This window comes from Oryzias latipes, chromosome 18 (genome assembly GCF_002234675.1).
Source record: "Oryzias latipes chromosome 18, ASM223467v1".
Classification (NCBI taxonomy): Eukaryota; Metazoa; Chordata; class Actinopteri; order Beloniformes; family Adrianichthyidae; genus Oryzias; species Oryzias latipes.
Window position 1 is genome coordinate 12,592,187 of NC_019876.2, and position 14,167 is coordinate 12,606,353.

At 41.9% G+C, this 14,167-nt stretch overlaps 2 protein-coding genes and 1 long non-coding RNA gene across 4 annotated transcripts; 2 read left to right on the top strand and 1 right to left on the bottom strand.

Moving 5' to 3' along the window:
- Positions 1-1,067: 1,067 nt before the first annotated feature.
- On the top strand, positions 1,068-6,615 carry tmem179b (transmembrane protein 179B). Its single transcript, XM_011487397.3, has 5 exons — positions 1,068-1,220; positions 3,048-3,244; positions 3,929-4,066; positions 5,135-5,213; positions 5,300-6,615. The coding sequence occupies exons 1-5, from the start codon at positions 1,122-1,124 to the stop codon at positions 5,477-5,479; spliced, it is 693 nt and encodes a 230-aa protein (XP_011485699.1). The 5' UTR covers positions 1,068-1,121; the 3' UTR covers positions 5,480-6,615.
- A 100-nt stretch (positions 6,616-6,715) lies between these two features.
- On the top strand, positions 6,716-7,853 carry LOC101171198. Its single transcript, XR_177540.3, has 2 exons — positions 6,716-6,995; positions 7,298-7,853. It is a non-coding gene; the product is annotated as an uncharacterized LOC101171198 (long non-coding RNA).
- Positions 7,854-8,963: 1,110 nt separating this feature from the next.
- brms1 (breast cancer metastasis suppressor 1) lies at positions 8,964-14,007 on the bottom strand. 2 transcript variants are annotated; one of them, XM_004079687.4, is made up of 9 exons: positions 13,876-14,007; positions 11,674-11,905; positions 11,502-11,592; positions 11,269-11,396; positions 9,853-9,932; positions 9,624-9,720; positions 9,323-9,477; positions 9,208-9,247; positions 8,964-9,127 (listed from the first exon to the last, which is right to left on the bottom strand). In XM_004079687.4, the coding sequence occupies exons 2-9, from the start codon at positions 11,897-11,899 to the stop codon at positions 9,120-9,122; spliced, it is 825 nt and encodes a 274-aa protein (XP_004079735.1). In that variant the 5' UTR covers positions 11,900-11,905; positions 13,876-14,007; the 3' UTR covers positions 8,964-9,119. The 2 variants fall into 2 exon arrangements, with proteins under 2 accessions (XP_004079735.1, XP_020567282.1); XM_020711623.2 differs by lacking the exon at positions 13,876-14,007 and adding an exon at positions 11,986-12,096.
- Positions 14,008-14,167: the final 160 nt, after the last annotated feature.

Here is a 14,167-nt window from a genome sequence, read left to right on the forward strand (position 1 = left end):
AAATAATGTTCATGCAATGCATGCTAAATAACCTACACAGTAATTTCGAGGAAAATAAAACATAAGGCCACATGACAAAGGTGAAGAGCCTTTTTGATCATTCTGACGGGAAAACGTTTAGGAGCTCGGCCTCGGTTCTTAATTTCTGCTGGTCACATCCCAAATGAGGCTGGGCTGTGGATGAAATATACACAACCCAAAGGTATTCAAGATGAACTTTGGCAGTTTCCTGCTGTTTCAATGCCAATTTTTTTTGCTTTAATCGGTTACTAAGCCGTAAGAAATCAATCTGCAGGCCGTTGAGAAGATTTCAAGCATCACAAATGAAAGATCCGCCGTTTAAATGTGAAGCGGCCTGATGTGAATTAAAAGACACAGCAGCTGAATGCACATTGGCATTTGAAGAGCTGAAGTTCAACAGGGCTGCTGCTTCTGACAGTTTCTAAGCTTGAGAAACTCTGAGGACAGGAGCATACCGGATATCCAGTGGATTTACCTTCAAAATAAAAGCGCTGCGCGTTTTGCAAAGTCAGAAAAAGGTATGTTTGAGCCTGTGGTGTTGAGGGATGAAGTATTGTTAGCATTTATTGAAATTAAATGGAGAAGATAAAGATTGAGTTTCAGTTCCAATTAAAAATAGAAACTTTTCTCATCTATCCTGGTCTGTTTACAGGTATGTCTGTGAAAACAAGCAGTCAGTGCTTTCTGGTACTTTGTAGGAACCAATGAATCAAATATGCACCAAACCACTTTGGCTCTAAGATTAGCCTAATTTTACCATCTACTTGAAACCGAAAACGTGTTTTTGGTTTCAGTTTCGGAAATAAATTCAGGCATCAATGGGTTAAAACTTGTTGACTAAGGCGAAGAACAGACCGGAACCTCTGTTAATCTAGTATACTTGGTTTGGTAAATACAAAACTCATAGGGTTTATTAGTTACGTTGCATGTTTGTAGTTCAAAAAGCAACGTAGAAACTAAAATTTAGTTTTCTATATACTGATACTCAGTTTCAATTATTGACCTCCACAAGAAACTTTATTTTGAAAAGGTTTACCGGAAGGTCCTTCCTCTCTGCCGCTTTTACATCGTTCTGCTTCCAGAAGGACCGGGGCAGCTGGATGATGGCGCTGTCCGTGCTGCTGCTGCTGGAGCTGGGGCTGTACGTCAGCTGTTTCATCTGCGGGATCGTCACCGCCGCCTCCATCACTATAGTCCAGGTGACTTCACTGCCTCCAACCATCTTAATGTACCGCGTGCTCTCCGCTCGCTTCTGTTCTCTTCCGGATTCCCTCGACATAGACAGTTTTTAAAAAAATATTTATTTACTGCACTTTTTTCTTAATTTCCTCACTTTCATTGTTTTAATGACAGTATATTGGATATAGACTAACAGTATGCGCCAATTAGCGGGTAATTAGTTTAATGCGACACATTATGTCTATCGTTGATTTTACGGCCAAAAAAGTTGGCACGAGGAGCTTTAAATAAAAGAGGCACGCGCTCTCACTTTCTTCTCATTTCTTCTTGCCGCTTAGAGCCGTTTATTCCCTTTAGTGATGGGAGCCTTGAGTTCAGAGATGCGAAAAAGTTTTGAAGTTTAAGTGAGAGTCAGGAAACGCGCGTGACAACATGCGCGCGAGACAATAACAGCCGAAGCTCGTGACCCTGGCGCTCCTTTCTCTGTCCAGTTTTCGGGGTTATGAGGCATGTGGCACATCCGCTGTTACAGAGTCGCGTAGTAACGAGTTAAATTTACTTAAGTGATATTTTGATTAAAAAAAGTACTTTCTGTTTCAGTTTAACTGCAGTATTCTTTGATATAAATAAACCTTCCAGTTGGTGTTTGTTCATCAGCTATACCAGCTTTTAATGCTGGTACACCCTCTGCGCATGTCAGCAGACCAAGACAGGGTCTGAGAGTAAATTTCAATGTCAGCTTATGAAAGATGTGGTTGGACTGTAAGGAAGCCAGGGAGAACCCATAAACTCCTTATAGAAGGGACCAGCTGGGATTCAAACCAGGGTAACCGGTCTAACCACCACGGTATTGTTTTACAGGCAGGATAAAACATGATTTTTTATTATTATTTTATTTTATTTATTATTCTTCCTTTTTTTATTTGGCTTATCAGTAATAGCCTGGTTGCAAAAAAGAGACAGTAAATACTTTTAAATTGATTTGGATTCCTTAAAGTCCCACTCTAATCATCTTTTGATCTATTTTTTAAAGTGGTCTTTTAATTATGATTATGTTGTTTTTTGCCAAAACTAAGGAATATTCATAGTTCTAGAGTTAAGGAGTTCATTAGAAATTGGTTAATGTGGAGCAGCCCCGCCCCCCTTCCCCTTTTTATGTGTTCTCCTGCTAGCTAATAGCCCCTCACAACCCGCCAACCTAACATGAGCGGTGCTACAAAAATGGCGCATGTCAGAGCTATCCAGATTCCAGCTCGGATGAGGAAAGCCCAGCTCAGTGGCCTTGTGGTAGAGTGTCCACCCTGTGACTGGAAGGTCGTGAGTTCAATCCAGACCGAGTCATACCAAAGAAAGAAAAATTCCTAGTGCCTCCCTGCTTGACACTTAGTATTTAGGAGTTGGATCCCCCAGGGGATGAGTCAAATGCAGAGAAAAAATGTCACACCTAAGTGTGTGACAGATAATGGGACTTTAACTAAAAACAAAGACGTTCTAGTCTACAGGATGATGCATCAGAACTGAGCGGAGCAGGGAGCTTGAGGCCCACCCAGCGTATTTTCTGATTGGCCAGAGTGGTTGCCATAGAAACAATAACTCGGATCACTGCTTACTAATGATTTCGGGTATTGTGTTGCAAAAAATGGCGACTGAATTGACTTCATTGACTTGACTTGGTTGGTTGAAAGTAATTTTGTATTGTTGACATCACACTGAGTCCAGTTCTCCTATACAGTCTATGGATTCTACTCACACTTGAGTTCAACTTCTGAAAGCTCCATCAGTCTCTGGTTCCAGGCTGAAGTAAGGCACCAGTTCTCCGCTCACTGTTGCCCGTGTCTTCCCTTCAGGGTAACTTCGGCGGGCTGTGCATGCTGTACGGACGCGTCACCTACAATGAGTCGGCCAAACTCATCGGGGTGCAGGCTTCCAGCTCCGCCTCTATCTGCTACTTTGTGTCGGCCATATCCATCCTGGTGGCGGTGTTGTGTTTGTCCCTCTCCCTGTCCTGGGCGTACACTCTGTGCACGGAGCGAGACACCAGAAGGTGATCAGCGGACACGTCTCTGATCAGATCTTTACATGTCTTTGTTTTTTTTTAAAGCCACCATAAATAGGTTTACACAGACAGACAATGTTATTTTCCTTTTAAAGTTGGATTTCACTTGTTGTGATTATGTCAAGGAATTTATAAATTATATTTTATTCATTTTTAATATTGTAAATTGATTTTAAGGATTTTTTCATATATTAGTAATTTTACATATTTTTTAAGTGAATTTTTTAAGTAGCTGTTATGATTAGATTTGAGGTAAATAATTATAATACTTTTGTAAATATGTTATACTTTGTTCACAACACACATCAGAAGGACATGTTTTTATAAGCCATGTTGGTCTTGCAGATTAAGTGTCATCCAGCAACTGTTTCTTTCTTTTTCGCTTTACAACCCCATTTTTAGTATAACGGAACCATCCTTTATTTTTATTTGTTGCTGCAGTGATAATTGGAATATAGAAATTAAACAAAACACTTAAACATATTGTCCATCTAATGGATTTCAGACAGATATATTACAAATTCTGAGAAAATGCAAGTATTCTTTGCTGCCTTTTTATATTTTTTACAGCCTGTAATATTTAATTTCCCTCGGGGATTAATGAAGTTAATTTTAATCAAAATGGAGCAGAAAAATAACAGTTTTTGAGTCTGTGTGTTTTGTTGTCTTCAGGGAGCGCCTGTGGATGAACTTGATCATCATAGTCAGTGGCATCTTCCTCTTCTTCCTGCTCATCACAGGATGCATGCTGAAGATTGGACGGGACTCGCTATGCGACTCAATCCAGCAGACTGTTCACAACATCACCTAGTGAGACACGCATAAACACACACATACTCGTTTTTAATACTCAGTGGGGCACCCTGACCTTCAGGGTCCTGCTGGGATCCACCATTTCTACCATGTTTAGGTACTTCATGTTAATTGCAAAATGTATGGTGTAGCTTTGTAAACATAGAAACTATAAAAAATATTAATCCATTTTCTGTTTAAAATATACATTTTCACTTTTGTAGTATTAAGCCTCATTGTACAAGAAATGTCTAATGTTGCAAAACATTTCCTGTTATTTAATGTTTGTTTTTTTATGCGGATGGCATCCTCTTTGTTGTGTCTGCTTCCCACTAGGGATGCCATTAGGATTTTGTCCAGTGCCAAACTGATACTTTAGAAATGGTTCCAGTGCCTAAATGGTGCTCGAACAAGGTGCTTCAAAACTGAAAAAAATGAAGGAGAGCACTTGCATTGGCCTAAGATACTTTATTTCATTCTTTTCTTCAGTCTGCTCTCCAGCGCTGCATCTCCGTTTTCTGTAGTAAACACATATTTCTCTGTTCATCGCCACGACAACGGTCTTTTTTTCAGAGCCTCGTACACTGTCACTCTTACCCATCAGGTCGCTGAAGTAGTATCTTTTGCCATCAAGTACAGACAAACTTTCAGTATTTTAACTGAAGCTCCGCCCACCCTCATGGCCTCACCCTTTTTTTTATTAGTTAGTCAAAGGATTGACTAAACTTGTCAAGCATAACTAAAAGAACACTCATGTCCAAAACAAAGCATCAAAATCTGCATTTTTATACGGTACCGGTACCAACTTTGCTCCGAGTTTCAGTACCCATCAATACTTGGCTGAAGGCATGTTCTGTTTTTGTCAGCCTCATCATGCGTGCAGATGAGCTGTCCTTCAATTCTGAACCACAGAGGAGGAAGTGTTTTTAACTGTAGCTTTTTCTGCCGTTGTAGTCAAAATGTGAAGTTTCTGCTGCATGAATCTGATTTTTTAGGAACAAATTTCATATTTTAAACTTTTACTTTTAAGATTGTGTTTCTGTGAAAAACCAGCTCAGAAGCTTTTTTTTTCTCTCTTTATTGAAGCTGTATCGATGCTCAGGCCTTGAAGTGGATCAGCCCACTGCAAGGAGACAAATTCTACACCAATATGTACAAAGCCGAGGTCAGTGAAGACTCTATCGTCTTTTTAAGCCTTTTTCTTAAACAAGATTTCAAGTCATGATTAATGTGTGATTCTGTACCGTTCAGACGGCGGTGTGGGTCAACTTCTTCTTCTGGATGATCATCGTGGTTCTGGTGTTCATCCAGAGACGGCAGACCTCCGGGTCAAAGTTGATCACCGGGGGCTTCGCTGGGCCAACTGAAGGGCTTTTTGGCGAGCCCAGTGCGACTCCATCAGAGACGGAACCGTTTTTCAGACCGCAGTGAACCCATACAACGTGAATACTATCGCTCTGGGGGGAAAAAGCATTTACAGTAACTACATTAACCAAACATGACAACGGTACATTATAACACCGATAAAACCATCAGATTGGAACTAAGATGGATCAGGTTGAAGTGCTCTCTGAACTGAAAAAACAGAGAATCCTGCCACAGATTCCAAATCTCACTTAAAAAAAAAAAAAAAACAACAAAAAAAACCCTTTGAATGGAGGTTTCATAAACCAACAGTTTGCTACCAAAAGCAGTTTTATATCCCATTGGTGTTTTTCTAAGGCCTGTTAATTTTAAAATGTTGAATCTGCGCGTGCTTCAGCTGAATAAATCGTATATAATTTTTGTGCTACGTATTTATTTAGTTTGTCTTTATTCAATCCAGGGATTACTGGAATTTCTGCACTATAAGGCTCGTTTAGCCAGACAAGAGTCTGACATAAGTTAGTCAGACTTTATTACCTGCGTTGACATAACGCTAGAACTTATTTGTGACACGCTGCACGTTAGCCATGTTGGAAGCCATTATTAGTGTATTTGCAATACCTGGAACTCCATTCCTTGTTTGCAACATTTAAGAACAGACTGATACTGCTAAGACAAACGTTACTGCGACTACGCTAACCCTCAACGGTCCAACCCCGTACCCCTCAGTGTCTTCACAATAACACCCAACCAAACATTTAGACGATGGGCTGTGTTCCCCTCAAAATTACTTCAAAATCTGTAAAAACAACCAGAATTATTCCATATATAAGGCACTGTGGATTATAAAGCGGAGTCATTTTTTGAAAAAAATTGAAGGCTTTTAGGTGCGCCTTGTAGTGCGGAAAATACTTTATTTTGAAACTTTTCTCAGAAAAAGGAGCTATGAACGTGCAGATTCAAACATATTGTTGTTGGGAGTAACGCACACAAGCAGTACAAATGAGTCTACATAAAAGCTGTGAAATGTTTGGATTTGGTGCCAACAAATGGATTTATGGGCCAAAACTGAAGAAATCTTTAGCAATGTCTCCCTCTGCTGGCCAACAAAGAAACGACTGGCATTTAAACCCCCTTGTCTTAGTTGTAAATGCTTGTGCTGCTTTTCTGATGCCTTTTTTTTAAATAAAGTTGAAGTCTGGTATTTTTAAGTGTGATTATTTAATTAAAATACAGATTTTTTTAAAATTAACTCACATTTGATGCAAACATGAAAATAATCAGGTTTTTCTCCACAGTAACTACAGATTAAAATAGACTGCAGGAGCTTACACCTTCCATTACCGCACACCTCCTTCTTCCTGACAGTCTTATCTCAGTGGATTACCTGACTTCACTTTAGCTCAAAGCAGAAGCTCTTTCTCTGGAGAAGAGGCAGGAGGAACGCTGACTGCATAAAGAAGGGTTAATTCCAGCGGTCTCCAAACGCAGCAAAGAGGAAGGTCACTCTGAAAAAACAGTGAGGAGGGCCTGAAACTGAAGTCCCAGAAGGATTGAGATTAATTTGACTCTGCATTCGATGGTGAGATATCTGTTCTTTTTTAAATAGCTTTAGGGAGCGAATGATGAAAGGACGGAACAGGAGTACGAGGGAAACGTGGAGAGGAGATAAGCCACCATAAGCTTCTTTAAGCGACTTCATTCACCGCAGATCAAATGTTCAGTTTTAAACCTGTTGATCTGTCCTGACTTATGACAGCCGCCTGTTCACTCACTTTATCTGCAGTTTTGGCAGGAGAGGGACAGTTAACGGGACACGGCAGAGTGTCGGCTTTAACCTGATGTTTCCATCATCTTTTGCCCCCTCCCCCACATAACCCCCAGGATTTGTCCAGTGATCAGTGCGATTCGGTGGTGGTAAGCGTGGAGTCCCTCTTGAGTGACGCCAAGAGGATGCAGGCGCAGTGCCGAGAGCGCAGCTCGCAGCTCGCCGCCGCCACCGCTCAGCTGAGGTCGGACTCGGCGGCCCTCAGGGAGCAGTGCGAGGCCACCCAGCTAGACATGGCCCACATCCGCCGGCAGCTGGAGGAGCTCCTGGAAACCAAGTCGGCCTTCGAGGCCAAGGAGAGGCAAGCCCGGAAACTCAGCAAGCACCTGTGACGGCCTGAAGAAGAGGAGGAGGGCAGACCCGCTTCCAGAGAAGGAAGGAAGGAGCTGTTTTAGGAGTTCAATGCCTCTAGACTAGAAAAATGTGTAGTTTTATGAAAAGATAAGGCCTTGAAAAAGAAGCACTTTATCATCATCATCCATCTGGTTCCTCTGCTTTTCCTCCACCTGAAGTCTGCACTTGATTTTGAAGATCTTCATGTTAATTAAACTTCATCCACATGTTACTGTCCTTTTGTTTATTAGGCTTTCAAGTAAAAAACAAGTGATCTAAGCATTCAGAAAAAAAGTAGTTTGATTCTTGTAGACGTCTCGTTTTCATCATCTGAGCTGGCTTCTGGCTCAAACCTGATGCCTCAAATACTGCTCAGTAATTTTGTTTCACTGGTAATGAGTGGTGGAGGGGTGTGAGGGGCTGTAAGCTAGCGGGAGAGAGTGTCAAAGACATGATGGGTAGGTTTACTCCTCACCAACAAACTCGCCCACAACTCAGAGGTGAATTTCTAATGAACTCCTGCTGCCATGCAGAAATATGTCCCTGAAAACACAGATTTCTTGATTTTGGCTACAAAAAAATGGCATAATCATAATTAAAAGACCACTGGGAATTACAATAGATCAAAAGTGAGACTAAGTTTGTCAGGAGGAAAATTGTTCTCCAGCAATTAATCCATGGAAACAAAAGTCAAGTTTTAATGACTGCTAAATGTATGGTGTCAATGAAAAGTCTATGTAAATGCACGTTTTGAGTTTCTGCGTTTAAAACTCTCGTTTGCGTGTAGCTACATACATCTTTACAACCTTTTTACAGTTCAATAAAGTTCATGGTGTCTGTATCGATAACTGACATCTTAGGTTCTATTATCCGACACGGATGTCTTCGGTCGAAACATGTAAGGTGTGTGAAAAAACACAACCGTGTCGGATAATAGAAGAACCTAAGATGTCAACCTTCTTCTGAACGTCAGGAACTGGGGTTTGGTAGCGACGTATGGATGTCTTTCTTTTTAATTCACGGAAGTGTGAATTGTTTGAAAATTGATCGTGGTGGAAGAATTAATAATTGCGGTTTGTGTCCGGCTAGAATTCTATGACACCAAGTCTTTTATTTATCGGATTAGAGCTGTGAAAGAGGCAAAACAGAGACTTCAACATTTCACACAAAGCCTGTTCCAACTGAAGGTGGCAGACATGTGCTGGTAAACGGTAGAAAAAGAGGAAGCCCCTCCCTGCTTGTCCAGTGTGAACACCATGGGGTAAATGCACGTTCAAGAACACGCGTGCCTCACATGCCTGGTGTGAACGTCGCCTGATAGTTGCAGATTCCTTCTAGCAAAGGAAACAGAGGCAGCTTCTGCGCAAAAACAAGCACAACCAGCCCAACTCATAAAAGATTAAAATTTAATCAGCGTTATAAATCATTCTATAAATACACAGCTGTCCTTTTGTCAAGACTGGATCTTAAATAGCGGAAAATAACAAACAAACAGTCGAAGGCAGTGAGGAGAGAAGGCTGGGAATGTTTTGGTATCTTCCATCATCACCGCTCTGGAACGAGAAATGAGAAGATCTGAGCTGAAACTTCAGCAGCATTTGGTTAGAGTGAAAGAAGTCAGAAGAAGACTAACTTTCTAGTTTTTTCTTCATTGGCGACAGCGCTGCTTTGGCCTGAAAAGGCACAAAGAAACGGACGTCATTTTAGCAGTTTAGTGGAGAGGTGGGACATGTGCCTTGAGACGCTACCTTCTTGATGGCGGTCCAGTCTTCAAGGATGTCGATGTCTCTCAGCATGTAGACGATGAAGGGGCCTGACACCAGCGCTACCTTCTTCTTCCTCTCTGAGCGACCCAGCAGATTCCTCCGTTTGCACTTCTTCCCTCTCATGTCATCGCTCCACTCTGAAACCAGAAAAAAACGTGGCGTTTTCAGTCCTGCTCACGCTCAGATTCCTCTGAGGACTCAAATTCAACAGTTTGACCATCTGGAGGTCAACGTCGACTCGTCCTGACGCACGCCGACGCCTCACAGGAGGCGGTCAAACTACCTGAGGTGAGGTCCATGTTTTGTCTGTCCTCCTCCAGTCTTCTGATCTTCTCCAGAAGTTCTGTCTTCATGGCATCGAACAGCAGAGACCGCTCACTCTGCAGCACACACACGGTTAGATCCAAAAGGTTCGTCCTCCACTCTGACAAGTTCTTATGAAAGCGTGTCTGTTGTGGTTCGGACAGGAAGAGCCGGGCATCCACGGCACCTCTAGTCGTTGCTGGACTCACCTCCAGGTGCTGCCTGGCTCCTTGCACTTCACATTCATGCTTGTGTCTGATCACCTGCAGACACAGCTCCCTGTACACACCTGCAGAGACGTTCAGACACTGAGGTCAGGGACAGACAGCCGCTCCTCAAACACATCAAATTTATTGGAAATTTCATCGTCTTGGAAAAAAATGTAACATTTGAACTCATGACTTTACAGTCAAACCATCTCTGTGTCTGCAGCCCCTCTGTCAGCAGGAGTAACGCCACAACTTATTGGGTTTATTAAGAAGCTCAGGATTTATTTTTGATTTATTTTTTTTCCTGTAAAAGATCACTGTTCGTGTCAACGAGCAGTGGACACGGTTTGTCTTTCTGAAACTAAGAGAGAACGACTCAAGGACAAAAACAAAAAGAAGCCTCAATCTGATGATGAATTGGAGGGAAACTGCTTCTCGAGTCCGAGAGTGGTTCAAATGGCCAGGAGACCGCTGAAAAAACAGGGCGGGTCTCTGTAACAAACTTAAGAGTTCTGCAGGGAAAGCAGGACGTGGAGACGGAATTCAGAGAAGCTTCACTTCAACGCTCCACACTTAGAATCAAAAACAAACTCAAGCGCGTGGGTAACCATTGACCGTATACACGACCTGGACTGAGTGAGTGTTACTCCCAGCTCCAACCAAATGAAGTCAGTTCAGTTGCCATAATTCATGATACGGACGTCATCATCATCTTGGAATCAGACGACGTCAGTGAGTTGACATCTCTATGGCAACCACTCCTTCCAAACGGGCAGTCCAGTTCTCATGTACACTCTATGGTTTGAACGAATGGGCAGAATACAAACAGAGAGCTTGTGTGTTTGTGTTATTATTAAATAATCTTATAGGTTTGGATCAGCTACAGGAAGGCGGGTTTTCATCGCTATAATGTGATGGAATAACACAGCTGTGATACCAAACAACAGGAGATAAATCTAAGAATGAGCTAATATTTAAATCCGGGTTTCCCAATGCATCAGCAGAGACGTACGCTCCACATCTCCAAACACTGAAGCGCTACAAATCTCCTGAATCTCGCTCCAGGCTTTTTCACTCACAGCTCGGTCACAAACTGCATACATTCATTTCTTCTTCACAATTAGTTTTCAAATGGTTCTGTGAATGAAAAGGGACGCAAATCAAACGTCACTACCAAATCAGAGTCTCTGATTAGTCAAAGTTTGACTGGTTTAACTTGCAAAACACGTTCAATGGCCCCGCGTTTTGTACTTAGAGCCAAAAAATGTTCATAGAAACTTGCGTTACAACTCGTGAACATGAGAGTTTTCAACATGGAAGTCCAAAATGCACATTGACGTGCATTTACGCCTGAATGTGCGTTACTGAGGCGGGGTGAACGTAGCTGCAGAAGGGAGGAGGGTTTTTTTCTTTTACCGGCGACTTGCGTCCGTATCTGCATGCTGTTCTGCAGAGCCGTCAGCGGCTCCCGGTACTCTCCAGCCTTTCCTGTCAGCACCTCATCCAGCTTCACCTTCACCTGGTTCAGCCGCTCCCGGAACAGCCTGCAAGCACAGAGGCCCTTTAGTCGAGGTTTTCCTGACCAGTGATGTTCACATAGCAGACCACATCCCATAATACCCCCCCCCCAGTGCCAAGTTTGGAGTTACTTCTCCTTCAGCTCCTGAAACTGTTTCTCCAGATCCATCATTTCATCGAGACACTCTCCTCTCCTCCGCTCACAGTCTTCATCGTCCATCTCTTCACAAAAGGACACATAAAGGAAATTTATTCTCTCTGCATTTTTGAATCACTTCTATAAAAAACCTTTTTTGTTTTTACCTGAACTCTCCTCTTCCTCCTCCTCCTCCTCCTCCTCTTCTTCAGTCTCATCCAGGTCGCTGTCCCTCTCCTCCATGCTTTCCTCCATGGGCTCGTCTCCTCCCCCTCCTGCTCTCGTTTCATTCCGCTTTGGCTCCTCCGTGTCGCCGTTGGCCGTAGGGAGTTGGGACTCTCCTTCTGCCCCCATCTTCTCCTCTGGCTCCCTCACAGGGGGTTGGGCCGGCATGGCGAGCTGGAAACAACAACGACAAGCTCAACGACAAAAGCTTTCAGTCACAAAATCCACATGTCCCTGATGGTCCACAGACCTACCTGAGTGTTACTGAAAAAGGTTTTAGTCTGTCATCTTAATGGTTCATGCGATTTAGAAAATCACAAAGAAAACCAATGAATCCATTTAAAAGAATTGATATACATTTATTTGCATTTCACTGAGGGAAATTAGTATTTGATCCTTTAGTAAGAATTAAGAGTTCTGGTTCACACAGACTCTCCTAATCCTGTCACCTGAATTGAAGACACCTGTTTGAACCAATCCCCTGTAGAAAAGACACCTGTCCACAGAATCATTCAGACTCCAAACTCTCCAACATGAGAGACTAAAGAGCTTTCACTGGATTATTTGGAGAAGATTCTAGATCTGTTGACCCCAAGAGCACCATCCCCACTGTCGAGCGTGGAGGAGGAAGTTAAATCTGATCATACAGCCAAGTCAATCATGGAAATGGCTGCAGAGGAAGCAGATCAAAGCCATGGAGTGGCCCTGGACCTCAGTCCTATAGAAAATCTATGGGGAATGCTGAAGCTTAGGGTTGCTAAGCGACAGCCATTAAGGCTTGATGATTTAGAAGTCATTTGCAAAGAAGAGTGGACCAAGATTCTTCCTGATATGTGCAGAAACCTGATAATCAACTATGTCTGACTTCTGTGCTGCTAATAAGGCTTTTCCAATAAAGTACTACGTCTTCCCAGCAAGACAGTTAAAATAATAGTTTCCCTCAATGAAACGCAAATAAATTCACAAATACTTTAAAATCGATTTCTCGCTTTTCTATCTTTCACTGTTCAAATGAACATAGTGTTCAGATGACAATTTCTTTTGAATGCAAACCAACAAAATCAGCAAGAGATCAAACACTTCCTACACTGTATGTCAGAAATGCATTTATAACATCTGGCAAAACAAATGCTTTTAAATCAAAGCCATATATTTTTTAAAGTATTCTTGTGATGATGTTTGTAAGATATGCGGCATTTGTGTTTTTACTGATGGGATGACCTCGTTTATTTGATAACATTAGGAGTTTTAAAGATTCTTAAAGATGTCCAAACAGTTTTTGGTCTAACAGATTCACGTTACATTATTATACACGTTCTACAGGTGAATTCATTAAATTACAACTACATTTATTCAGTATGTAATGTGGTTAAGTCAAACCTTGACGATGACTTAGCTTTAATAAAGCTACAATAACAAGGGTCAAAACCGGAAATCGATTAGCTAAAAACAAATGCTAAATAAACAATAATTATTTTACATTGCATAACATGGCAAAATGTGTAATAAGCGTGTGGTAAAAACTGAAAATAATTTTTTTCTAAACGTCTAAAGGCCTAAAAAGGTTCAATAATGTTGAAAATTGCCATTTAGGTTTTTATTCAAACCGGAAGTCCGCTTTCACAGTGCTTAACTTGACCAAAACTGGCTTCCGTATGGAGGTAGAGTAAACTGGTAAACAAAATGAAAGCAACGGCGGGATTTAAAGCCTACACTAAAGTCAGGAAAAGAGACGCTCGTTTTGAAGGCTGCACTCACTTAAAAACCCTGTAATGTTTATTTCGCATTTCGGCCGCACTTTCACCACATTGAGCTCAAACACACCTCCGTGAAGTCAAGTGCAACACAAGCTAACAATTGAATCAAAAACGGAGACGGCAGTCACTGCGCACGCATCACATTTACACACGAAGGAACCGCCTTTCTCATGGAAATCTTCTTGAAACGTTTTTATTAATTAAAGATGGAAATTAGCACTCCAGAGAATCATAGGAGCATCTTGCAGACCGACCTGCCAACCGAACTACACGGATTAACTCGAAGAACGCACTCCCTGAGTCCGAGCGGACAGGGGGATGCTATCCGCTACTAACAAACATAAATCATCTTTATTACTGTTAAGTCAGACGTGAAAGCCATCTTACCGTGTCCCTTAGCCGAGCTATGCAGAAGAAACGTTCGGTTTAATGATATATTTCCATTTTGGAAAGTACTTCCTCTTCGATCGGCTCCTCTTCAGTTAGACACTTTGCCGGACTCTGTGAACTGTAAAATCAACCAATCAGCGTCGAGGGCTGCTCCTGACTATCCAATAGGAAGAACCATCCCGCAAGCACCCTGTCCAATCAGAATGAAGACACAGCTTCTATGAACCAATTGTAATTTAGATATACATCTCCAACATATAATTTAAATATAATATAATTAAGTAGAATG